The 27,028-nt window shown below is 37.9% G+C and overlaps 1 protein-coding gene across 1 annotated transcript in view; it reads left to right on the top strand.

Annotated features, from left to right (window-relative positions):
• NEBL (nebulette) overlaps window positions 1-27,028 on the top strand; it is a 338,669-nt gene that overhangs the window by 160,383 nt on the left and 151,258 nt on the right. Inside the window, exon 4 of the mRNA XM_027121788.1 lies at window positions 14,412-14,519. Within this exon, the coding sequence (XP_026977589.1) occupies window positions 14,412-14,519 (108 nt within the window). The remainder of the gene's footprint in view (window positions 1-14,411; window positions 14,520-27,028) is intronic.

Here is a 27,028-nt window from a genome sequence, read left to right as displayed (position 1 = left end):
TTTTTTTTTTTTTTTTTTTACGTATGCCCCATCCTTTTATTTCAATGTGTTTTCTTTTTTTTTTTTTTTTTTAACATCTTTATTGGAGTATAATTGCTTTACAATGGTATGTTAGTTTCAGCTTCACAACAAAATGAATCAGTTATATATATACATATATTCCCATATCTCTTCCCGCTTGCGTCTCCCTCCCTCCCACCCTCCAGGCGGTCACAAAGCACCGAGCTGATCTCCCTGTGCTATGCGGCTGCTTCCCACTAGCTATCTACCTTACGTTTGGTAGTGTATATATGTCCATGCCTCTTTATCGCTTTGTCACCGTTTACACTTCCCCCTCCCCATAGCCTCAAGTCCATTCTCTAGTAAGTCTGTGTCTTTATTCCTGTTTCACCCCTAGGTTTTTCATGACATTTTTTTTTTTAAATTCCATATATATGTGTTAGCATACGGTATTTGTCTCTCTCTTTCTGACTTACTTCACTCTGTATGACAGACTCTAGGTCTATCCACCTCATTACAAATAGCTCAATTTCGTCTCTTTTTATGGCTGAGTAATATTCCATTGTATATATGTGCCACATCTTCTTTATCCATTCATCCGATGATGGACACTTAGGTTGTTTCCATCTCTGGGCTATTGTAAATAGAGCTGCAATGAACATTTTGGTACATGACTCTTTTTGAATTATGGTTTTCTCAGGGTATATGCCCAGTAGTGGGATTGCTGGGTCATATGGTAGTTCTATTTGTAGCTTTTTAAGGAACCTCCATACTGTTCTCCACAGTGGCTGTATCAATTTACATTCCCACCAACAGTGTAAGAGGGTTCCCTTTTCTCCACACCCTCTCCAGCATTTATTGTTTCTAGATTTTTTGATGATAGCCATTCTGACTGGTGTGAGATGATATCTCATTGTAGTTTTGATTTGCATTTCTCTCATGATTAGTGATGTTGAGCATTCTCTCATGTGTTTGTTGGCAGTCTGTATATCTTCTTTGGAGAAATGTCTATTTAGGTCTTCTGCCCATTTTTGGATTGGGTTGTTTGTTTTTTTGTTATTAAGCTGCATGAGCTGCTTATAAATTTTGGAGATCAATCCTTTGTCAGTTGCTTCATTTGCAAATATTTTCTCCCATTCTGAGGGTTGTCTTTTGGTCTTCTTTATGGTTTCCTTTGCTGCGCAAAAGCTTTTAAGTTTCATTAGGTCCCATTTGTTTACTCTTGTTTTTATTTCCATTACTCTAGGAGGTGGGTCAGAAAGAATCTTGCTGTGATTTATGTCATAGAGTGTTCTGCCTATGTTTTCCTCTAAGAGTTTGATAGTTTCTGGCCTTACATTTAGGTCTTTAATCCATTTTGAGCTTATTTTTGTGTATGGTGTTAGGGAGTGATCTAATCTCCTACTTTTACATGTACCTGTCCAGTTTTCCCAGCACCACTTATTGAATAGGCTGTCCTTTCTCCACTGTACATTTCTGCCTCCTTTGTCAAAGATAAGGTGACCATATGTGTGTGGGTTTATCTCTGGGCTTTCTATCCTGTTCCATTGATCCATCTTTCTGTTTTTGTGCCAGTACCCCCCGTTTCTTTTTTAAAAGATGTATGTATGTTCCTACCCAAAAATACCATTTAACGTTTATATATATATATATATATATATATATACACACACACACACACACAAATATATATAATTATATTGAATAATTCTCTAACCATAATTTAGGTATATTAGGTGGTTGGGGAACCAACTTTTGTGGCAAGAAGTGGAACCGATGAGGGGAGACATGGGGGCTCCCAGGTTTGCAGTTTTGAAAACTCATTTTGGATGCAGATTGCAGAGACAGGACAACCCGCAGAAGGATTAGTAGGAAGGGATCACAGTCACTTAAGTAAGTGATGGTGGTGGCTTGGGAATGGTAGTGGTGAAGAGGATGGAGAAAAGTAGGTTGCATTTGAGATACTGAGGAGAGACAATCATTAGCACTTGAGGCTGGGAATTGGGTGGGATGAGGTGAAGAAAAAGAAATGAGAGGAAACTGGAGACTTGGAAAGCAACTTGTTAATTTCACCCAGAAATGTGGTGAATAGGATAGACTCACAGATCAAGTAATCTGATACTGGTAAACTGTATATTCCTCATTTAGAAAAGTAAAAGGATTTGGTGTTCGGATTAGAGTATTTAATCCTGGATGAGTCTTTCCTGGGCCTGGGGTTAAAAGGTTTCAGACCAGGGTGGGTGTTTAGGAAGCTGGGATATTTATGGGTGGCTGAATTTAAATCTAATTTCAGTGTCTGTCCTGTTTAACTGGGAATTGTCTCGCTGATTACATATATTTTTCATAGTTATTTCCTTATTTTTTTCTGTAGTGTTTTCCATAATTATTGGGAGCCCAGAACATTTACGTGAAGAAAACAGATTTTCAAAGGTGTTTTGGTTTCATATCATGATTTTAAGATTGATTTTTTTCATGTGATACATTACCTCAAAATCTTTTCTTTTTTGGTAACACTGTTTTCCCTATTTGTTCCTGGGCAAAGACTAGAGATGAGCATTTGGCTTGAGTTACAGATAAAACCAGGGATGTATTGGTTATTCCTTGCATCGCACTCCCGAATTAAGAAATGGTACCTAACAACCTGACAGTGTATTAGGGCAAATGGTGGTTGGCAGGCGCCTTTCAAAGGTACCGTTCTGATGCTTTTGTTCCATGTGCCTTTTAAGTTAAAATGCTAGTTGGAGTGGACAGATACCACTCATTGCACAATCTCTTTCACCCCTGGTGAGGGGCCTTTTGGTTGCTTCAATCTCAGCAGAAGAATGGGAGCAGCAGTTGGATCTGGTGGAACTGGCCTTTTTCTGGCTGCAGCCCCACCTCCTCTTCCTGTGGGCTCCCAGGCCAGGGTGCCTGCAGGGGCTCTCTCCTCTTCTGCAGTCACAGCTTTGTGGTTCTTTGTGTGAGCTGTTATCAATTTCAGTGGATACGCTTTGTTACCTCTATTTGTACTATAACTAGAAATTTGATAAGGTTATGTGCCTGTCAAATGATTCAGATGTCAGGTGTAGATGCAACAAAGCAATTTTGACAAGTCAAACACCGGTGCAAAGAAGGGGGATGAGGGTGACCTGCTGATAGAAGAAAGTAAAATCTCTTATGGCCTCACTTTCTTTCTCTTTTAACTCTAGGTCAGTACTTTAACCTCTTTAATTTGTCCCTTCTTAAGTGAATGTGACACGGTGACATCCAGCTTCTATCTAAAGGGCAGTGAAACGGAGGCCTGCCGTTGGAAGGTAGATGCTGGCATTTAGGGAGATTTGACTTTGGGTATTCTGATAAAAACATCTGGGTCTGGGAACTTTATCTTTGACTGAAGCTGAGATTAAGGTCTTAGAAGACAAGGTTTATTAATGCCAGTGTCTGTTCACATATGTGTGTTACAGAGAGCCTGGTATTTTTAGTCAGCAGTGCCCCTTTCTTTTAGGGGGAGGTAAAGGCCCAGTGCCTGCAGTACATTTGTCGTCCTGTGTTCTGCAGCCCAGGCAATGATTTGATGGGTATTGCTCACTGATTTGTCATATCCTCTGTTGGATGAGTCGGTCGAGCCTAGGATTAATAGGTTTAAGTTTCTTAGAGCCTTTCTGTTGTTTTCCTTGATTGATTAAGTAGCTTGTACCTCTGAGCTATCCCAATATCTAAATCTCTTTACTGCCCACATTGAATATGTAGCTTTGCCTTGGCATCTACCTCAGCAGAAAACCCCCCATTTTACCAGTGGTATGTTGGACAGTAGTTACCCCCTTAAAGGTCAATGTGTCCAAGAGATGCTGCTGGAGTTATAGGGATACTTCCAGTATTTTGCCACTTGGGTTTGTGAAGTTATGGAATGAATGTAGGCATTCAAGTGTAACTCATCTTGACAAGGGTTTCATTATACTCTGCAAGCACAATTCAAAGAAATAATGAATTTATATTCAGGGTAGTCTTGTTTGAGTTTATTTAAAGAAATGAAACATACAATCCCTATAATAGCTCTTGCTACAGAAGTATTGATGGTGCTGACAAAGAGAAAACTCAGACCAGATGGTTTCCAAACAGTGGAACCACCTGGCTCCCTGGCAATGCCAACTTATTCCTGTTTCTCAAATAGCTGTACTCTCACGGACTGTGAAATGTATAAGTGAGATGTTCATGGGCTCAGGCAGAATAACATTCCAAAATTAGAATTATTAAGAGACATTAAAACACTTACCCATGTCAACTCAAACTGGCCACTCTCTTCCATTTACATTTTTTTCTTCTTTCTCTTTGTAACTATAAAACCCAGTTCTTTTTTATTTCCACATTGCAGAGAGAGAAAAACAAAACAAAACTGTTTCTTCTTGAGATGTTTATTCTGGAGGGAAAAGAAAGATCCTTTGTCCTTTTGGGAAATGGACTCACCAAAACTCCATTCATGTTTTCAGACCAAACAGGACACTTCTAGGTCAGCAAGGGAAGAATAGAATTGTACCTACAGCACCATGAAATTACACCAAATCATGAAACTTCATAGGAATATAACCAAGATAATATATTAATCGATGTGCAGACATGCAGTAATTTTTTCTAATTATAATGTTAAACTTTGGGATTTTCTTGAATTACTTAGTATCTAATTTTTTATGTTGGAAATCAGAGTGAATTTAAGAGTGAAAATATTGAATCATCTACAGACCTTTCTAAGTTGATGCTTAAGAAGGCAATCATGTTAAAGCTTCATTTTGAAGTGGTTACCTTAGCTTCTTACTCATTTGGTGAACGCCTAACTGAGCACCTAACTGACAGTGTTTGTAAGCATTAGAGATCCAGTACGGGATAATGTATGTAACGTGAGAAAATTTAAACATTAAGATATTTACGCTGTTGTTTAAAATCTAGTCTTTTTAAAGAAATACTGATTATTTTCATCAAAATTACATTTCAGTCCAAGTGAAGGTCTTCGAAGTTTGCCAAGTGTTTGAATTACCATCTCGTGGCATGATAGGCTAGAAAGAGCCAAGGCTTTCAAGACGGCAGATCTGGCTTTGAATCCTGACTCTACTGCTCACCAGGCGGTGATGTTAGACTTGTGCCTTAATCACCAAGTCACAGTTTCCTGTATTGGCTGGGATTCTGGGCTGTAAGAGATGGAAAACCCAACCCTCATTCACTTGGACAAAGTGATAATTTGAGAATATCAAGGTACACAAATCTATGGACAGGAATGTGCCTGTTTCAGCTTCAGGAACAGTGTGAATCAGGACTCAAAAGTCAGCAGGTCAGGACTCTTTTTGGCAGGTGGGCTGCATCTGCCCCTTTGGGTTCTGGTGGTGGCAAGCCTGGCTGTCGACAGTTCCAAAGTTTTATGTCTTAGAGGTTTTTTTTTTTTTTTTTTTTTTGGCTGTACGCGGGCCTCTCACTGTTGTGGCCTCTCCCGTTGCGGGGCACAGGCTCCGGACGCGCAGGCTCAGCGGCCATGGCTCACGGGCCCAGCCGCTCCACGGCATGTGGGATCTTCCCGGACCGGGGCACGAACCCATGTCCCCTGCATCGGCAGACGGACTCTCAACCACTGCGCCGCCAGGGAAGCCCACGTCTTAGAGTTTTACTTGCCAGAGGGAGAGACTCGTTCTGCACTTTGGATCTCAATTCCCAAACCCCCTCAACATCTGGACTTGGACTAGCTTGGGCTAGATGACTGACTGCCTTTGGAATGATCCTTGGCGGTTAAGGAAGTGTGTCCTGTAGGGAAACGACAGCTCTTGAAAAGACCTACATGGGTGAATGGGGCCCGGGACCGTTACCAGAAGGAGGTTGGGGGCAGACCAAACAATAGTCGTCTCCATTACATTTCTCATGTGTAGAAAGTGGTAAATAAACATCTCTTTTACAGTGATTTTGAAGACTGAGCAGGATAATCTGTCAAATGCCTAGTATAATGTCTGCTACCTTGTAGCTCTTTAATAAATCATAGCTGCTATAACATAGCAGGGAGGCAACTAGCCAGCATTTCTCAAAACTGACACCTGTAATCAGTGTGACGCTCTCACTCTTAACTAAGAAGCATAAGTAGCCATAATTCTTCACTTCATTCTTTAGCATTGCTCACGTATTTATTTCTCATAGTCTCTTCCCTGTGCATGACCTGAATTAGGACTACGTTTCTAGTTGTAGTATAGGTATGTTAATAACCTGTAAACATTCCTGGGAAATTTATGTTTTAAACAAAATTCCATATTAAGGATTGAATCTTAAAAATTTTCTTTTGATTAAAAAGCCTTGCTGAGGGGCTTCCCTGGTGGCGCAGTGGTTGAGAGTCCGCCTGCCGGTGCAGGGGACGCGGGTTCGTGCCCCGGTCCGGGAAGATCCCACATGCCGCGGAGCAGCTGGGCCCGTGAGCCATGGCCGCTGAGCCTGCGCGTCCGGAGCCTGTGCTCTGCAACGGGAGAGGCCACAACAGTGAGAGGCCTGCGTACCGCAAACGAAACAAAACAAACAAAACAAAACAAAACAAAACAAAAGCCTTGCTGAGATCCATGGTTTTTTCTGGGTGGCGAAAACTATCTATCGTGGAAGCTATTCTCAGTGTCATTTGTGTGCATATTAAGTGTATAATGTATTTAGATTTTTTCTTCTTCTGCATTCTTTTTTCCTTTGTTTTTGCTGTTATAGTTTTTATTCTCCTTCCCCCCGAGTTTTGGAGAAGTGGAAGAAGCATGTTTTCTTACAGAAAAACAGTCGATGTTGCCTGATGGATAATGCTATTGCAGGTGTGGGAGGGTTGTTAGGGCCAATTTTAACGACAATATCAATCTGTTAGGAAGCAGGCGTATGTAAGAAAAGCTTGGGGGTGAGGGATCATCTGTCACTTTCATCAGCTGTGGCTCTGAGATTAAGAACAGGTTACTTTCACTTTCATGACTGTTTTGTGTTAGTTCAGCTCTGTTTGTTTACATTTGCTTGATTCTTGATTTTATCCTTATCTCTTTGCTGTAGTTTGAATGTAGCTTTCTTTTCTGAATGACTGATTTGCTAATTAGCTTCATCCTCACTGGAAATTACCCATTTTCTAATACTTTATAATTCAGAATGTGCACACAGGAATGTTCCCCGTTGTAACTTCTTATCCATCCTCTCCTTAATTTAAAGTTGCATGATATCTTCTGGTTCAAAATAATTTGAATAATATTCTCCTCTGTGTGTGAATTAGGCCATTTGTATTTAAAAAACATAATCATGTAATGGGATGAGACTGGTTCTCTCTAAAGGATTAATAGTTAAGAGAACACGTGTCCAGAAATCAAAATTCATAAATTGTCTGAATTATTATATGTTATTTAAAAAGTAACATGGCAACATAAATCATCGAGTCAGGCTCTATGAGTCAATTACTCTTCAGGACTAAATCAGGTATTAGAATATTAATTGTGTTTTGTTTCTTTAGTACCTGAATAGTTAATTGGATGGTACTTTAGTTTCCTGGAAAAGTTAATCATCATCACCAAATACTTAATGTTCTCCCCAGAGTAATTTATAGCTCATAGGTAGAATTTGGTGGGTCAGTTACATTTTTCTGTTGTGAGATTCTTGGTGAAATATGCATTATATGTGTATATTTTAGGCACCAATTTTCTTCATCAGCGTAGATATGATTTTTTGGTTGGAATCAGTAGTTCCATCAGTACAGGCATACGTCGTTTTATTGTGCTTTGCTTTACTGCACTTTGGAGATACTGCGTTTTTTACAAATTGAAGGTTTGTGGCAACCCCATGTCAAGCAAGTGTGTTGGCGCCATTTTTCTGACAGCATTTGCTCACTTCATGTCTCTGTGTCACGTTTTGGTAACTCTCACAATACTTCAGACATTTTCATTATTGTATTTGTTATGATGGTCTGTGATTAGTGATCTGTGATGTTACTATTAAGACTCACTGAAGGCTCAGATGATGGTTAGCATTTTTTAGCAATAAATTATATTTTAATGAAAATATGTACATTGTTTTTTTAGACGTAACGCTATTGCATATTTAATAGACTACAGTGTAGTGTAAACATAAACTTATAGGCACCGGGAAACCAAAAAATTCATGGGACTTGCTTTATAGCAGTGATCTGGAACAGAAACCACAGTATCTCCAAGGTATGCCTGTACCAGAGTTTTGGCAATGACCTTCTCCCCCTGGCCTGATTCTTACTAATAGAAAATTTAAACAAGTGTTTCCTTCAAAAGAAAGACCTGAAAACATTTCGGGTGAAAAGTATGGGCTGTGATAAACTTTACTTTGGGTGATAATTTTTGTCCCTTTTACGGCACCACAGATTCCATTACAGATAATGAACTAGCTAAAGTTTTAGTGTTTAAAATTTTTAAATTAGTTTTTAAAAATATTCAATTGCTTCCACTTTCCTCTTTAATTATTTACAGGACATTGTTTATATCTTATATGTGTTCAGTTTGACTTTTTTCATTTTGGCATTTTTTTTCATTGTCCGATGAATTGAAAGATAGTATCTGGGGAGATGCCAGAGAGAGACTTCTGCCTCCCGTTAGCTCTGTCACCTCAAACTCCCGCCCTTCATCGATAAAAATGAGCACTAAATTGTGTACCTGCTAGGATTTATCTGAAGATAATATAGGTGAAGCGTATTTTAATTTCTTTTTCTTTTATTTATTCATATTCTCTTTTGATCTTAAAAAGACTGAAGGAGCTTCCAGGTACAGGTGGCACAGTGCCTGGGCCATGTGGTAGGAAGCATTCTCTAGGTGTTTAGGTACTGTAAGTTAACACATGCTTACAGGAGTTGAGTGCTCAGCCCTCCTTACACATTAGCTGCCAGCCTTCCCACCCTGGCTCTGCTTGCCTGGGATGTAATAGAGAGTTAATAGATGGCAGGCATTATTATCATCATCTTATTTAATTCTCACGCACTGTCAGTGCTGTTACTACAGTTATGCTTATTTTGTACACAGGGAAACTGAGGCTCAGAGAGATTAAGTAACCTGCTTAAGGTCACACAGCTATTAAGAGGTGGAGCCGGGGCCCAAGATGAGTTTGTCAAAATCCTAAACCTGAGCCGTTAACGTCTAAGCTACACTTTAGTGTCTTAGGAGTGATTTTTAATTTTCTTAGCTTATTGAGAAATTAGTTAAGATATGCTTTTTATTATGTATTCGGAGTACTTGTTTAGAATAAAATGTAGATTTCAATGTTTTTAAAGTGAAGGAACTCCAAAACTGATGAAGTTGGGTTGTGAATATACCCAGAATACTGACAAATCTGTAAATATTCAGTAAGTACCTCTGCAAATACAGTGGAAGGCTGATTGAAGGCTTAGAAATCTATGAAAATTATTTTTAATGCCTTTTAATTATGTTTAAAAAGGTAATTAAAATTTTAATTTTACTTAATTAACCATAAATTTACAAATTATGAGATTAATTTATAAAAAACAAATTCACTTTTGAGCTCATTTGACTTAACATTTGTTAAAATTAACTTCACCTTAAAAAATATCCCTTAATCAGATTTTCCTTTGTAGTTGTTTAATTCCCATCTAGCATTGTAAGATTAGCCAATTTTCTGCATTTTAGACATTAAAGATATAAAACTTGATAGTAATCAATCATGAAATAGTTATTAAGCTTTTAATACATGCTTAGCACCAAGCAAAATGCAATGAGATAGAAGGAAGCATATGGTACACATTCTCCAGCACTTTGAAATCTACTGAACTATACAAGATGGGACAGAATTGAGTGCTGAATTTTGCAAATCAAACTAAGAATTCTGCATGTAGTTTAAAAATGACACGACCCTCACAACTCCCGTGGAAGAAAAGTAAAGTATCCATCACGTCATGAAAGATCATAAAATTGGTCCCTGATTTTATTGTATCAGATGGAGACTTTAAAATGTGTGACATAAAGAGCAGAATAACATCAATCAGTAATAAACACGCCTGTAGATTTTAGGCTTCCGTTAAACATAATCGGACAAGGTAAGCTGCTTTAAGGCTAAATACCGTTCTCTTTTTGCTTCCTCTTCTGCCCCTGGATTATTCTTAGCCCTCTGGTCTATTGTGATTCGCCAAGAATTCTCTTGTACTGCTACTATTGCTCATTAATCCACGTTTGGAATCCCTTTCATCCTCTTCTCGATTTCTCCTTTCTTGCCTTTTTGCCTCATTTCATTATTTGCCAACATAGTGAAACAGCTTCATGAAGATGAAGACATTTAGAGGGACTAATTTAACTTTCTGCCTGTGATGGCCACTGACTAAGTCACTTGCCACTTCATGGAAGACCCAAGTTTTGTCTTTAAGCTGACTGAAAATATCCACTGAATTCCTGGCCTTGAGATTCTTTTCCTATTCACTTGCTCATGATTTTTCTTTAACAGGAGACCAGAGGTGATAATTTTATAGCCAATGCTGAAGCATAGGGAAGAAAAGGCATTTTTAATGGGGACAGAGCAGGAGTTTCTAAGAGCAGCTTATATGAGGCTCAGTGAATACTTTTTGAGTTAATGTTAATATATACGAGCACTGCGATGGACTGAATGTTTGTATCCTCCCAAAGTTCATATGTTTTAACCTAATCCCCAATGTGATGATATTAGGAGGTGGGGCCTTTGGGAGGTAATTTGGTCATGAGGGTAGAGCACTCATAAATGGGATTCGTGCCCTAATAGAAGAGACCCCAGAGAGCTCCCTCCTCCCTTGCTCCATGCGAGGTTACAGTGAGAAGATGGCCATCTGTGAACCAGGAAGCAGGCTCTCACCAGACACCGAATCTGCTTGCACCTTGATCTTTGATTTTTCAGCCTCTAGAACTGTGAGAAATAAATTTTTGTTGCTTATAAGCCACCCAGTCAATGGCTTTTTTGTTATATCAACCCAAATGGACTAAGATAAGCACTATGGCTAGCAATTTCTTTCTAAATCTCATCTAGATCTGTGTTTCTTAGCTTAATCTCCCAGCTCTTCCCCCTTCTTCAGCCAAACGGAGCCATTTTCAGTCCCTGAATATGGGGTTCCTCTCTTACCTCTGGGTCTGGGCCACACTCCTGTTGTCTGCTTCTACTCCCCTTCTTTCTCTCTCCCCTGCTCCCTCCCTTCTTCCCTTTCTTCTTTAATTTTTTTTTGCGGTACGCGGGGCTCCCACTGCCGTGGCCTCTCCCGTTGCGGAGCACAGGCTCCGGACGCGCAGGCTCGGCGGCCATGGCTCACGGGCCCAGCCGCTCTGCGGCATGTGGGATCTCCCCGGACCGGGGCACGAACCCGTGACCCCTGCATCGGCAGGCGGGCTCCCAACCACTGCGCCACCAGGGAAGCTCTAGGACTGTTCTTTTTGATGTTCTATGACAGACACTGGGTAACCCTTTCAAGTCAAGCAAAACTAATACGATGATGATAATGCTGGGCATTTGCACAATACCTTATACCTTCTAAGGTTCTTCCCTGCGATTTATCTCATTCAGTCCCTACAGCCTTATTAGTTAAGAATTTATCAGAATCTCTAATTAGAAATGAGGAAACTTTGGCTCAGAGAAGCTAGGAGGCCTGTGAGGTGACTGGTAAGTGACAGGGATGGGATGTGAAATCTAGGCTCTTGTCCGCTAAAGCAACGCTTTTTCCCTGATACAATCCCCTATTTTTATAAACTCGTAAATCTTGTGTCACAAATACAAAGAACCAGAGTGTAGAAGTAAATGAGGAGAAATTCACACGTTAACAATTCTGGGAAACTCGCTGTACATGTGTATACGTTGTAGGCATGTTAGGGGTTGTGTATTAATCAGAATTCTTTTGGTTATTGAAAGGAGAGATATTAGCTCACTTAACTGGTAAGCCTGGTGGTTCTGGCTTTAGGAAGAGTTAGATCCAGGTGCTCGAATGATGTTGTCAGGAGTCTCTCATGATCTCTTGCTTTGCTTGCCTGTGTGTTGGCTTCATCCTCATTGGGTAGTGGCCAAATTATGGCCAGCAGCTTCAGTTTTACAGCTTGCTAAACTAGCCAGACCATGGAGAAAGAGCACCCCTTTCCCAAGAGTTCCTACCAAAGTCCTAGATCTGGGGCTCTTGGACACACACCAGCTTCAGTGTGTGGGCCGATTCCAGGGTCCAGGGTGCAGTGCTCTCACTGGCTGGATGGGGTCATGTTGTGAGGGCAGAGGAAACACATGAGACTGAAGGGAGGAATCCTCTTACCTCCCTCTGACCTTTGAGCTCTTTTTATTTTTATATCCACTTGTCTCTCAGAATCAGACTATGCATACCTGGCAAACCATCAGATATAATATTTAAAATTAGACCTAAGTAGAGAGATAGGATGTAAGTGGCTGGGAGTACAGAAAAGAGAGGGACTGACTAAGGGCGCCAAGGCTCCCTGTATGCAGGAAAGATTTACTGGGTGGATTGGTGCTTGAGTTGATGCTGAGAGTATAGGAGGCTTGGTTGTGGATCACCCCACTAAAAAAGGATTAAACATCTTCTAAAACTCGGCAGTCCAGTTGTGGAAGTGATTGTATACTCTTCAAAACTAGTCATTTAATGTGGCAAGCCCAAATCAGATGATTCTTATGTGTCTTGTGAATGTGGAAAGGACACTTAAATGGTAATTAACTCAAAAGTTACGATTCCAAAGTTTACTGTTTTTTTCTTTTCAGTTCTTTCTTTGGAAATTGCCATTAAAAAAAAACCCCAGGCTAATCACAAAAAGAATATGTGATTGTGTCTTCTCTGAAATTGGTGTTAGGGATGTTAGAACTTGGCTTATAGATTTTTCTTCTTATTTCTTCATTCCTGTTGCTACTATAACCTTGCCATCTTTCTTAACTTTTATTATTCTACTGCTCTGCACCTTAGTGCTTACTTCAAGCAAAGCTAAATGTCTTCCCTGCTTGGTTAGGCATAAAACACTGAGAATGTACTGGTGTGTATCTTCACACATGCTGGGAGATTGAGAGTTAGAAGGCTAATCTCATTCAGCATTTTCTGTAGAAGAAAAATAATGTGGTTTATTTGACCTTTTACTTATGGAAATAAAGTAAGGGTTTTAGTACTTTTATACATTTAAACGAAACGTGGAGGGAAAATTAGATATTCTTAGGCTAAAAGTGATGAGAGTATCTGTTTCTTTTTATTTATTGTCATCTGAGGTTTTTTTTTTTTAAGCTCTTCAGGTAAAAGGAAATCTTCCAGTAGCCTCACGGACAGTAATGCCTGAGAGAATTGAGTATTTAAATACAAACACGACTCAACAAGAACAGTCGTTCCATGATCAGTTAAGGAGACTTTTCAAATTTATATAGAAAGTAGCATTTACAGAATCATTTTTATTAGCTACCCTAAATGTTAATTATTAATTTAAGTTTTAATTTGAAGCTGATAATTATGAATGTGAAAATGGGGATTATATGAGTTATCAAAAATATGTTTCCATATGTCTTGATATCTAGCCTTTTAAAGAAATAAGACCAGTCCAAGTGATGTAACCATCTCAGTCATTAACAAGCAGGATATTTAACTGGTGTGACAGTTATTGTCATTATGCTAATAATAGGAGGTGGGGCCCTAGTAAAATTAAGCACTAGCTATTCCAATCCCCTGAGGAGACTGTAAAATTCAGCCTCACCGGGTTGTAATTAGAAAAGAAATATGTTTAAATACTGAAAAAAACTTAGGTACCTCACACAGTATGCCAAGGGCATGCGCTTGAAGCCTTTTAATCTCTAGGTGTGGCCTGTTCTATAAATATTTTCGTAAGCATTTACATAGTCAGCGTTTGGCAGTACAACATTGTATAATCATATCCATATGCTTTGCCTTATGAAACAGAATGAAAACTTTGTTAGGACAGGGCTGCTGTTGATCATGTTGTATGTCTCCCTCCTCCATAGTGCTGTCCAGGCTCAAAATGATGCTTTGTCACTGACAAGACAAGCCATAGGAGCAAATTTAACTTTCTTTTTCTACATTTTTGTCAGTTTTAGTATAACTATTAATGATGATAATAATAACTATTATGGAGTACTTGCTTGCTTCTTGTGGGCTAGGTATGTGAATTAAGACATTTGATCTTATCTTTCAGCCTACTAAATAGCATTATTTAAATACTATTATTGTTGTTATCATCACCATTTTACAAACGAGACCACCGAGGCACAGAGTGGTTGAGTAACTTGCCTAAGGTCACACAGTGGTTGCTGGAACACAAACCAAGCAGTCTAGCTATGCACTGTGCCACCTGCTAACAGAGCTGTTCCTGGAGACTCTGCTTCCAGTTTTAGCAGCTTATATGGCCCCCGTCTATCCTGAGTGGGATTTGTGATTCTTTTGCTTACTTTTCTTTTTCTTCCTTTCTTTCTTTCACTTCTATTTCTGTTAGGTCAAGTACAAAAGAGATTTTGAAGAAAGCAAAGGAAGGGGCTTCAGCATTGTTACAGACACTCCTGAACTACAGAGGCTGAAGAGGACTCAGGAACAAATCAGTAATGTAGGTGACCTTTTGTTCAGTGATGTAATACCCTCACTTGTATTTCTGGTGAGAAAGTGAAATTGGGCAACTTGGAAGTGTTCTTATTGCTATGGGATGCAAGCAGTACTCAGTATCCTCAGAAAATATGCCAAGTTAACCTTTTAAACTCCTTCCCTTTGATTTCATCACAGTTATCAAGAACCTAACACTTTAATGCAGTGACCACAGGCGTACCTTTGATCATGCATTGCTTTATTACACTTCACAGATAATGTGTTTTTTACAAACAGAAGGTTTGTGGCAACCCCGTATTGTCAGATTATGGTTAGCATTTTTTTAGCAATAATGTATTTTAAATTAAGGTAGGTACATTTTTTTAAACATAATGCTATCGCACACTTAATAGACGACAGTATAGTATAAACATAACTTTGATATGCGCTGGGAAGCCAGAAAATTCATGGGACTTGCTTTATTGTGATATTTGCTTTATTGAGCTGTTTTGGAACTGAACATGCAATATCTCTGAGGTATGCCTGTATATTTCTGAATACACTTTTAATTTATTTATTAAACTGATTTATCTAGTAAATTATTTAGTAAATCAATTTAATTAAATAAATTAATTGTGTATTTAGAAATAATAATATTGCTATTAAAAGACATTATTGTAATTTAGCATCTTATTTCTTTTTGAATGATTCTCAGCTTTTGAATTTTTCCAAAATAGGACTTGTATAGGTAAATATTAAAGCCATCAGTTAATTTTTTGCACTGGGATAGTATACAATGTATACATATAAGGTTAGCTATCTGGAGAAATCTCATATTTGCTAATTGTGTATATTTAAGATTTCATATTTTAAATCAGATATTTGTTGAAATGGCATATTACATCTAATTTTTGAAATAAACATTTACCTATGAAGTTGCTTTGGATTTGAAAGCTGCGTCTTGTTCAGTAATAGTGTTTTCTTGAAAAAGAAAATTGAGACTAACAGAAGTTCAAAACATATTAGGGACCAAAATTGTTAACCGAGTACTTATTAAAAGTGGTAATTATGTTTCTTCTAAAGTATTATATGAAGTGCGTCAAAATGAATTTTTTTCCAGAAAAAAATTAACTCAGTGTTAGGTATTCAAGAGGAAATATGAAAGAAAATCAACAACTGTGTACGTGATATAAAAGTATGAGCAAATATGCAAGAGGCATACCATTTTTCACAAGAAGTCTATTTTGTGTGTCACTTGTATAATCACCAAAATTTGTGTGTCGAGATGTTTTAAGTTATGTAGCATTAATTTCTAGGAAATTTTTAATTAACAGATTGTTTTAAACTCACTGGTATTTGGCCATCATAATAATATACATATATATAGTAACAATTTGCAGATAGAATCATAGGCTATAATCTGAGAAAGAATTTTATGTGTCAAAAGTTCAAAAACAGAATTATTCAGTATTTTAAAAATTTATTTAGGGAGTGAGAGGAGGCAGAGCAGAGACTTTGTTTTGCCATATTCCCTAAGGTTTATCCATTGTTTGCTCTTTAAATGGACATTTTATTTCAGTAAGGACTTTTTTGTTTGAAGAGAAAGGGTTGAATTTTAAGGATTCATGGCTTTTGTCCCTTAGTTTTTCTACCCCATCCTAACAACCCCACTAATCATTAATACTGAAGATTGAGTCCATCGTCTTTCTTCCCCTTCATTTCTTTCCTTAAATCAAAACCCTATTTTTGTTTTTTAAAATGCAAATTAGAGATATGTCCCACTGGCAGTTACATTCAGTAATGTTTCTTTTTTTGGATTACTTTTGGAGAAGCTTTTTTAAAAAATAAAAATAATGCTGCATAAAACAAAGTTACATCATAAATCTTCAACTATCACAAATTTATTTCAAAAAGAACTAAACATTTCTACTTAAGACATCTACATGACAGCTAACGTAAGGATTGCAGTTGATTCAAAGGTAAGCCTTTTAATTTATATTCAAATTAAGTCATTATTCATATTTAATAAGAAAAGAACTGATCATTTCACCAACCTTTATCATTAGCAGGAATATACATTTTATTCAATACCAGAGGCTGTTTGCAGATCCATTCTTAATTATGCAAAAAACCATTATAACCCAGGTACGTATAAATCTATATTTATCATATGCATAGCAGTATATGCAAAATACTATTTAGATTAAGCCTGTAATATAGACAGTGCTGATTTTTAGAAGTATTTAAATTAGATAACATCTTTAAAAAAAAATTTGTGCCACTTTCTTGATGTTAGCAGCCATAGATAGCAGTCTTATAAGTAGTTCTTTTAGCTGTGATGAGGCGTATTACTATTTGGATAGCAGTAAGAAAATACAGATGTCATAATATTACTGTTAGAGATTTATTCTTAACAGTTTTACTGAGAAATAATTGACATACATTACTGTATAAGTTTAAGGTGTGCAGCGTGATGGTTTGATTTACATATATTGTGACGTGATTACCACAGTAGGTTTAGTTAACATCGTCATCTCAAATAGATACAATAAAAAGAAAAGAAAAAAAAATTCTTTTTGTGATGAGAATTCTTAGGATCTACTCTCTTAACAAGTTTCCTGTATATCATAGAGCAGTTGTACGTATAATCATCATGTTGTACATTACATTCCTAATACTTATTTATCTTATAACTGGAAGTTTGTACCTTTTGACCACCTTCCTCCAGTTCTCCCTCTCTCCACTCCTCTGGTAACCACAAAACTGATCTTTTTTCCTATGAGTTTGGTGTGTGTTTTGTTTCTTTGTTTTTTAGATTACACATATAAGTGAGATCATACAGTATTTGTCAATAAGTCTCTGACTTATTTCACTTAGCATAATGCCTTCAAGGTCCATCAATATAGTTGAAAGTGGTAGGATTTTCTTGTTTTTTATGGTTGAATAATATTCCAGTGTGTGTGTGTGTGTGTGTGTGTGTGTGTGTGTGTGTATACACATACATACATATATCTCAGAACTTCTTTATCTGCTTATCCATTGATGGATACTTAGGTTGTTTCCATGTTTTCACTATTGTGAATGAGCATGGGAGTACGGATATCTTTTTGAGATAGTATTTTTGTTTCCTTTGGATATATTCCCAGAAGTGGAATTGTTGGATAATATGGTAGTTCTATTTTTAATTTTTTGAGGAACCTTTATACTGTTTTTCATAGTGGCTGCACCAATTTACGATCCTACCAACAGTGCACAAGGAGTTAGGGATTTACTCTTGAAGAAAGGAAGCTGTTAAATATTCTGAGGTCTGTTGAGTTTATTATTCATTTGTAAGGCTACAACTTCATGAATTTTCCTGTGACCTCACAGGTTTTCCGTATTACTCAAGGATCTTTTTTCCATAAGAAACTTGAGTTAATCTGAAAAGTGGTACTCTGGGTAGTCTAGTTTTCTGCATTGCTTTCAGATAAACCCAAACACTGAAATTTATTGGCCAGATCCAGACAGATAATTTTTGACAATGGCCTAGATTGTGTCTGTTTTGGGAGGAAGAAGTTCAGACTGAAGAGACACCAGCATCTTCCTGCTGGAGATGCTGGGATGGAGTGGGCTTATCCTGAAAATCACAAGGGATATGAGATTTGAGCTCCAGGTTTAATGTGGGTTGATGTAGGTGGGTTAACTAAGTCAGGGTCTTTGTGATCTTTATTTTTCCATTTGCTTCATTTTTTTACTTGTTTTTAGTTTATCTTTGAATATTGTCTGGATCCTTCTAAGCTGCCTTTAATACCTTTTGGACTAAGGAAAATATAAAGACATAAAACAGTGGATTTAATGACAACTCCTAGGTGTTCTGGGTAATATGTTACAGATGAATGGGCATTTTTGATTGCTTGTGTCTGTGTCAGTGTTATGAAAATTTTCCAGACACTCTCATATTCATTTGTCAAAGATTTGAAATCATTTGGAAATGCCTACTCAGTCTGTTTATGTTACTGAGGTGTGGGATGAAATACAACTGTAAATTTGAAATTGTGTGTAATGAAAAGGGTGAGAGCAGGTTTAGCCTTAACTTCTTTCTTTTGGTGTCTATAATGCCAATACATTGAACCTGGAGATTTACTAAATGCTGCAATTTAAAATTCTTCTGCTATATTACTCTCTTAGTATAGCTGCAGAAAGAATAAGAAAAGAGGCAGGATTTCACAATTTACAGAATGGTTGGAAAGAAAAAGAACTGGTTCCCAAAATAAAGAAAAAAATTTTCCATGAAATTCCAGAAGATGTCTGATTGCTTACCCCACCTCCCTAGGTCATACATTCTAGGTCATAAATTCAGAAATGGCAGAAATGTCCTAGTACACCCTCATTACTTAGTGATATTTTAGGAAAATGTTCTTAAAGGACAACGTACAAATGTGAATTGAGGAATTCCTGTGCATTTGAACATTAAAAAAAGCCTTTTCTCCGTTGTCCTTCTAGCTCTAGCTTGTGTGGGTAATTGTAAAGGCTGTTTCCAATTCATGTGGTTACCACCTTCAAGTTTATAATCAGTACATTCAGGGAATCTGCAGCAGGATAGCAAGGCAGAATCACCACCAGACATCTAAGGGACTCAGTCCAGCCTGAAGAAGATTATTGATGTGTTTCAGTTTGCCTGTTTACACACTAATATGAGCTGTATTTTCAATTAACTGAGACAGTCTGAGGATAAATTGTGAAATAAAATGATGAAGTTCAACCCCGAGAGACTTTGACAATCTTTGTGCTGTAGATAAAATCTAGATGTTTATTTTCTAATTTATTTCAGGTGGTGGAGAAATATTGTGTGAAGGGGAAGGGGAAAAAAACCCAGATGACAAAATCTTGTATTTTACAGAGTGACTGAAATGGTAAGTATACCATTATGTGATTTGTTAAGATTTGTGCCTTGACTCACAGAGGAAATACTTCTGCGTATGTATATGTATGCATGCATGTGTGCCTGTGTGTGTTGGCTTCAGTGGGAATCTCTAGAACTCCCTTTCCTTAGATCACTGGCCCACAGACAATACAGACCATAGTGTTTTCATCTGCTCTGTATTCTGTCCCTTACCCTGTAAGTATCTATCCGTACGGTTATCTATCCTGTTTCCCAGATACCTCTTTTCACTGCCATTTTCACAGTTAGCATACCCAGAAATGCTTGCTTGCTTTACAGGAAAAGTTCAGGTTGAAGCCTTTTTTCTTTCTTTTTTTTTTTTAACATTATAGAAAAGAGTCTCTCTGTAATTTGATATTGAAATGTAATTATTTTTAGCTTTTTTGAGACAGCTACATAATTTTTCATTGACTTCTTAGAATGCAAAATAAATTATGTGCCCATTAATAAGCTCACATGGATACTGCTGATTTAGTTCCCTGAGATTCTGTGAGTTAGCTTCAAAAATATTAGATTATTGGAGGTAAACATGGCCTAATAACTGAATAGCAGTGTCTATGGACTATTAAAAGATTTGATTCAAAGTTATGTTGAGTGTAAGGGTGAGCATGAGGGTAGGGTTGATTATCTGGGGATCTGGTCTCTGTTTGTAATTTAAATAAATCATTTTGACAGAGACTGACTGTGGCCATGTTCAAGCTGCTGATGGTGTGAAATTGAGTTGTATGGTGGACAGAAGACAAGCAGTCAGGAGAAATCCCCAAAGGCAAAATTTGTTATGTAATTGGGTCAACTCATGCATGAAAAATGCATGCTAATTGTAAACTGGTAGCAAAATTATAGTGTATGAGGCAATTAGGTCTTATATGAACCCGAACAACTGACATAGAGTTTTTCTTTCTTTTTTTTTTTTTATATTGAGCAAACATAAAATTTTTCTTTTAAAGGTGGGAAAGGTAAACACCATTCCGTATTGAAATAGATTGTTAATTTTGTTCCTCATACAAGAAGCATAACTGTTTTATAACTAATGAAAAACTGATATGGAATCTTCTGATTTTGAGTAGTGAAATCTAGTACACCAAGTAGTTTGAAAGGAGAATGGTTATTTCTGTTATAACAGACAGTTTGTTATAACTCATAACTGGGCTGGTTAACATAGGTGATTAGTGATGAGGTCAGTGGTTTCAGTTTAAGCCCTTGAAATCTAGTATTCTCACAGAGTGAATTTATGTGTTACCTTAATGACCCATGCTTTATCCCCATCTTATCTCAACCAGTGACTCCGATGCACTGCTGAGTAATAGGGTCTGCAGCATTATCTTTAGAGTGGAGATCGAATATGTCAAAGAAAGTGATAGGGCAATAACATGTACTTTCCTTATAATACCTACCACATGTATGAATGGCTTATTCGTTTCGAAACACTTTGACATACCCGGTCTAATTAGATCCTCTGAACAACCTCTCCTTAGGGAAAGTATTTCTATGAGGAATACTTATAAAAGTATTCATGAGAAAAATGTACGGAAAATTACCTCTTCATCCTTTCTCATCTAAATCCGTGGTTTCCCTTACACCTGGTTTTGCTTTATTTTTCCACCTAGGGCAGAACATCAAAGGTTGATCTTTTCTTTTTATCCTCAGTTTTTTAGCCACAGTCACTTAAAGAAACAAATACATCCCAGACCAGTAATTACTTGTGCGTGGCAAGTACAGAAGTTTTCATTGTAAAATGGCATTGTCTGAAGAGGAGGTTTGGGAAGGGCCCCCATAATAAAAGAATTAACACATATGACTTCTTTTTGGAAACAGATTAAGGATTCAGCAAACAATTTCTGAAGGTCCTTCTTTTGTGAAATCCCTTTTCCCCCGCCCATTCCTTTCTTTTCAATCCTGCTGTGTTCAGGCCCTTATCCTGCCTAAGTTATTATAGGGGTCTCCTAATTGGCCCTATCTCCTTTCACGCTCTCTAAGCTCCTTCCATTGTATCTTAAACACTGTCACCAGAGGACTCAAAATATCTTTTTCATCATGACCCTAATTATAACCCACTAAAAAACTTCCCTTGGACCTCCCCTTTGAGTAGGATAAAGTCTAATCTCCTAAACTCCTTAATTTCTGACGCTAAGGACCCTCTACAATCTGCTCCTAAATTATTTTTCACCTTATCTCTCACTGTCCTTCAACACTCTTCTTCCATTTCTTTTAGGCCTGGCTATTTACTCTGTTCTGGGCTTTTCATGAGTCTTTCCTCTGGTTTGGAACAATTTCACACTATCTGGTAATTACATTCCCACCCCCTTATCCCAGGCACACATTCAGACCCCAAGGAGTAGCGATCTTTCTAATCTCTGAATCATGACAGTACTTTGACAATAGCACTGTTACCTGTAGCACCGACTTCACACATTGCATTCCACGTTTTGGTTTTAATTAACATTTCATGTGGTATGTGTTTTACCTCTCTAACTTTGTGAAGATGAAGATTATCCATGTCTTCTTCAATTTATGTTTTGTATCGCCAAGAATGATGCTTTGCCCTTTACCTTTCTTGTCACATCCTTAATTTAGCCCTCCCTATCCCTTGCTTGGGTTGTGGGAATGGTCTTCTGACCGTTCTCACCTGTCATTCTACTGCCCCTGCTCCCTCGTAAGCTGTTCTCCTCGTGGTTTCTTTCAAGGTTCTTAAAGTGCACATCTGATCTTGTCACTCTCTTCCTTAAAACCTATCAATGTCTCCCCATGGCCTTTGGGTTAAAGTGTAAAACCTTTAGCGAGGAATGAGGCTGTCCCTGGTTTAGTGCCAGCTGAGATCTCCAGCCTGGGGTCCCTCTTGGACCCTGAGCCCGATCCACTTCAAACGTCTGTCTGGAAGGCTGATGGTACCCGCTCCCTCGCCGTACTCAGCTCAGAGGTTGTCTTTTCTCCCATGACCTCGCTCTTCCTCTCGCCTCCCTGGCATTGTGGTTCTAGAGTTGCATTATGAACTATCTTCCTCCTGGACTGAACTCTGTGAAGACTGGGCTGTGTCTTTTTCTCTTTAGCCCCAGGGCCTAGCGTGGAGCCAAGTTTGATAAACAAATGAATTGACTTCTTGTGCCAACAGATCTTCCCGTGGCTTCTCACTCTGCCCAAGGCTGCGGGCTCTGGGATGGCTTACCCAGGACTACCACTGATTAACATACCCATTTTGAGACTTTGAGGAGTGACTCCTTCTAGCATTGTGTGAGTTTCATCTTATAATAGAGATTATTACAGGAGTTCTAACCTTTCTATATTGATTTTAATCAAACATCTCTTTTAAGATCTGTGTAGATATCACATGGATTTTCTTCCTTAAAACTCCCAGATCTTTCCTCCATTCCATAATTTTCTAGCACAAATTAGTTACCTAAATATACTTGTTCAGTAAAGGACTGAATTCCTTTGAGGGTGTCATTTTCTCCATTTCTTCATTTTTTTTTTTTTTTTTCTTTTACTAAAGAGCCTGCCTTTCCATCTGAAACCACACAACTCAGACAGATTGGGACTTGCACTGACAGGCCAGGACTTGAACTCAGCCAAAACCCAGATTGGGACTTGAACCCACTGTCTTTTAATTGAGATCACACACCTGGTCTCAGGACGTAATGAAGCTCAGATTCTTTATGTCTCATTGCAGAAAGAATTCAGTGAGAGGCAAAGTGATAGGTAAGAAGTGGATTTATTTAGAGAGATATACATTCCATAGACAGAATGTGGTCCGTCTCAAAAGGCTAGAGTGACCTTGGGAGAAACACACTCCACAGACAGTGTGGGCCATCTCAGAAGCCAAGAGGCCCTGAAATATGGGGTGGTTAGTTTTTATCGGCTGGGTCATTTCGTAGGCTAACAGGTGGGAGGATGATTCCCACTGTTTGGGGGAATGGGCAGAGATTTCCAGGAATTGGTTCACTGCCTACTCTTTGGCCTTTTGTGGTCAGCCTCAGAACCGTCATGGTGCTGGTGGGTGTGTCATTTAGCATATGCTAATGTATTACAATGAGTGTATAATGAGGCTCAAGGTCCACTGGAAGTTGAATCTTCCACCATCTTGGACCTGGTTGGTTCTAACCAGTTTTTGTCCTGTCCAATGGCTCTATCATTCTTTTAAAGGTTGTGCCCGGCCCCCTTCCCTCCTGTTTCACATCTACTTCTCAGTCTAGGCAAATTAAACCTTTCCTAGGATATGTGCCAACATCGGGTAGGGAACTAATCTATCCTTTCAACACAAAATTGCTAATGCCTAGAATAGTGCTTGACACATAGCAGGTGCTCCATAAATGTGTGTTGAATAAATGAATATAATAATATTTAAAATATTGACTCATTTTGCACATTCTTTCTCTTTAAACTTCTCTTTGAAAGAGCATTCTTAGCTTTTAAGATTGCTTTGATTTGGTTATTTTTTTTCCTTTTGCGCTGCTTGATAAACACCTATTTTTCACTTTCTCCTATTTTTACTTAAATATTCAGTGACCTCTGTAGTTTTATCCAAAGATCGTAGTAGTATTCTCTAAGTAAAGCAGGACCATTTGGTTTCTAACGTGGCATTGAAGAATTTCATCGTATTAGAAATGCAAGGACTGCCCTGTTTTAAAATGTCGTAGCCAGGGAATTCTTTTTGAGTAAGTACCTGAAAAAAATAGGGCTTACAGTAGTCTGTTTGGGCAGACATAACAAAAAATATCATGGACTGTGTGGCTTAAACAGCAGACATTTATTTACTCACAGTTCTAGAGGCTGGAAGTTCCAGGTCAAGGTCCATCTGGGTTGGGTTCTGGTGAGAGCTCTCTTCCTCATTTGCTGATGGCTGCTCTCCTTTCCTCAGTGCCTGTGCATGAGAGAAGGAGACTTCTGGTGTCTCTTCCTCTTCTTGTAAGGACATAAGTTGAATTGGATCAGGACGCCACCCGTGTGACCTCATTTAACCTTAATTACTTTCTTAAAGGTCCCCATCTCAAATACAGTCACATTGGGGATTAGGGCTTTTAAGATATGAATTTGGGGGTGGGGCACAATTCAGTCCATAACAGGGCATTATGAGAAATGATCTACATAAATCACAGGATAATTTTGAGATAAGTAACATATGTTTTAGATATGCTTACACACATAAGCTACTATCATAAGCCATTGTCTTTAGTGGAGGTAGATGATATCACCTGTTGCTATTCCAGGAAAACTTGCACATTCAGTTTTTAAATTTCTTCCTATTTTCAAACCGAACAATCTTTAAAAAAATGTCTGGTTCCTCTTTCCAATCCTTAATTAAGGATTAGGGCCAATTGGCCAATTGGCCCTTTCAGGCCTCTTTTTACTTGTGGTTTTCATCCAGGGTCATTTATGGAAACAAAGGTAACTCACAGGTGTAATTATATTTTTAAGTTCTCCAGGCCCCAGTTGCTCAGAATATAGATTTCACGTGTCCTGTGCTGGCAGCTTGACCTGGGTGGATATGAAGAAAAAAGAGGGCAGAGGTGTGACAATAGAAAAGAAATATTCCCATGCCACAGGGCAAGTCTAATAAAGACTAGCTTTTTTTTTTAAAAAAGTCTCAATTTCCAGTACATTATACAGATTTAAAACTTAAAAAGTATCTGAATTTTCTTCCAGATTTTATTATACCTCTTGGGACGTATCTACAGTGAGCACATACTAAATGTTGAAGAAAACACAGGAATCTTACAGATATATGTGTGGAGTCCCCACATGTGTCTATCATTAATAATTATGCCACAATTATCATTTCAATGGATTTTTGGAGGTAGGTTTAAAACCTGTTGTTTTTTCAGTTAATAGGTGTCATAGTCAAACGTCATTTTAACTTATTAGGAGGTCATGAGTCAAGGGAGATATTATAGAGATTTAATTAAAACCCATTGGTAACCCAAGCCAAGTTTAGACAATTAAAAGAAAATTGCATGACTGGAAGTTAGAAGAATGTTTTTCTTTTTCAAGCATATGCAGATATGTTCTCTAATTTGCATTTCATTTTCCTAGAAGAATTGTCACGAAAATTGCTTTTCTTTATTTTTTGCTTATACTTTCTACTCTAGCTTTCTTTTCTTTCCCCATTGTCAAGGCTGCTTTGTAGGCTTTTCCTTTTCTGTACAGAATCATGTGCAATGATGCTTGTAAAAGGATAGCTCCAAATTTCTGTTTGAAGGACCTATTGCTTTTGTAAAGTACCCCCAGACTTTTCCAAGGACAAGAAGCAATCATTTTTTTGTTTGCTCACATTTATGATTTATTTTTCCTCTTGTGGCTGTATTAACTGTAACAAAGCCAACTTTTAATTGAGTTAAGCTTTTGTATCATTGCCTCCTTAGAATTATGAAAGTGTCAGAATTTGCCTGTGTTTATTAGCAAACTGTGAAAAAGGGTAATAGATTTAGAAGAAAGAATAAAACAAAGAAACCTAAAAATATCATTCTGTTCTTCCTAACACTTCTTATTTTTGATAGAATTGATTTCCCCAAACAAAGTGATTTAAATATTTACTTTTGTTGTATAATTATTATAGGTCTTTGAGGGCAAGCAGCATTTCTTGTACATGTTTGAATCCTCCAGAACAGAGTGCTTTGACTGTAAATAATGATAGAAGTAGAAGTTGCCTTCACTGTTCCCTTACGTGTATATGCATGTTTGTTAAACATTAAACATTTGCTGTGGACATCACATTCCACCAGCCCCTGTAGCTTGCAGAAAAAAAATGAGAAACCACTTTTTGCATGCATTTATGCCCAAGCTAGAATGCGTGAAGTGTTTGGGAAAGGCTTTCGTGGAGAAGGAGAGGCTTAATGCAATGTAAAGTCACAAATGAGGGACATGGCATTGAAATGAGCAAAGGAAGAAAGGAATGAATGTAAGGTTAGGAACACCCAGCATTTACTTGTGAGAGTGCAGAGAGAGACACCATCACTGAAATGTAGATTGAGGCAAGATTATTGAAAGATTAGTATCATATTTTCAAATGTGCAGATTTCAAATGTGTACCTGTAAATCTGTGCCCGCCCCCCCACCCCTATTTCTTTTTCAAAAGAAACTACTTTTGAAAACAATTGCTGATTTAACAAACATTTTGAGTGTTTGCTCTGTGCCAGGCACTTTGCTAGGAGGTGGGGATTTAATGAGAAATAAAATAGATATGACCCTTGACCTCATGGAGCTTGTAGGTTACCCTATAAAAGGTGAGCAGATAATTGTAGCACAGTGATAAGTGCTTGATAGAGGGAAACACTGTGTTAATATCAGAAGGGTAACTAACCAGGTTTGGGAAGTAAAGAAATCGAACCCTTGCCAGCATTGTTTTAAAATAGTTTTTGGAGAATTTTACTGAATCATTTTCTTGAACAGTGATTCATACAGTTCATTTGTATAGTAGGTGCTATCAGTTTTGTTTTTCAGTTTTCCTGTGTCCTGTGTTTGTTTTCCCTATTCCCTGTTTGACTGTCAGTATGGGCTTCCGGAAGCTATCATTAAAAATTTATCAAACCATGGTATTATATATAAAATGTAAAAAGTGCTCATCTATAGAAGAGTATCGATTGGCTTATTAATTTCAGGATGGCTAAAAAGATCAACATATA

Source organism: Aethalodelphis obliquidens, unplaced genomic scaffold (assembly GCF_003676395.1).
Source record: "Aethalodelphis obliquidens isolate GAN/ISIS:26980383/991018 unplaced genomic scaffold, ASM367639v1 scaffold23, whole genome shotgun sequence".
Classification (NCBI taxonomy): Eukaryota; Metazoa; Chordata; class Mammalia; order Artiodactyla; family Delphinidae; genus Aethalodelphis; species Aethalodelphis obliquidens.
Note: the sequence above shows the minus strand (reverse complement) of the source record. Positions and strands in the feature narration are given on the sequence as shown.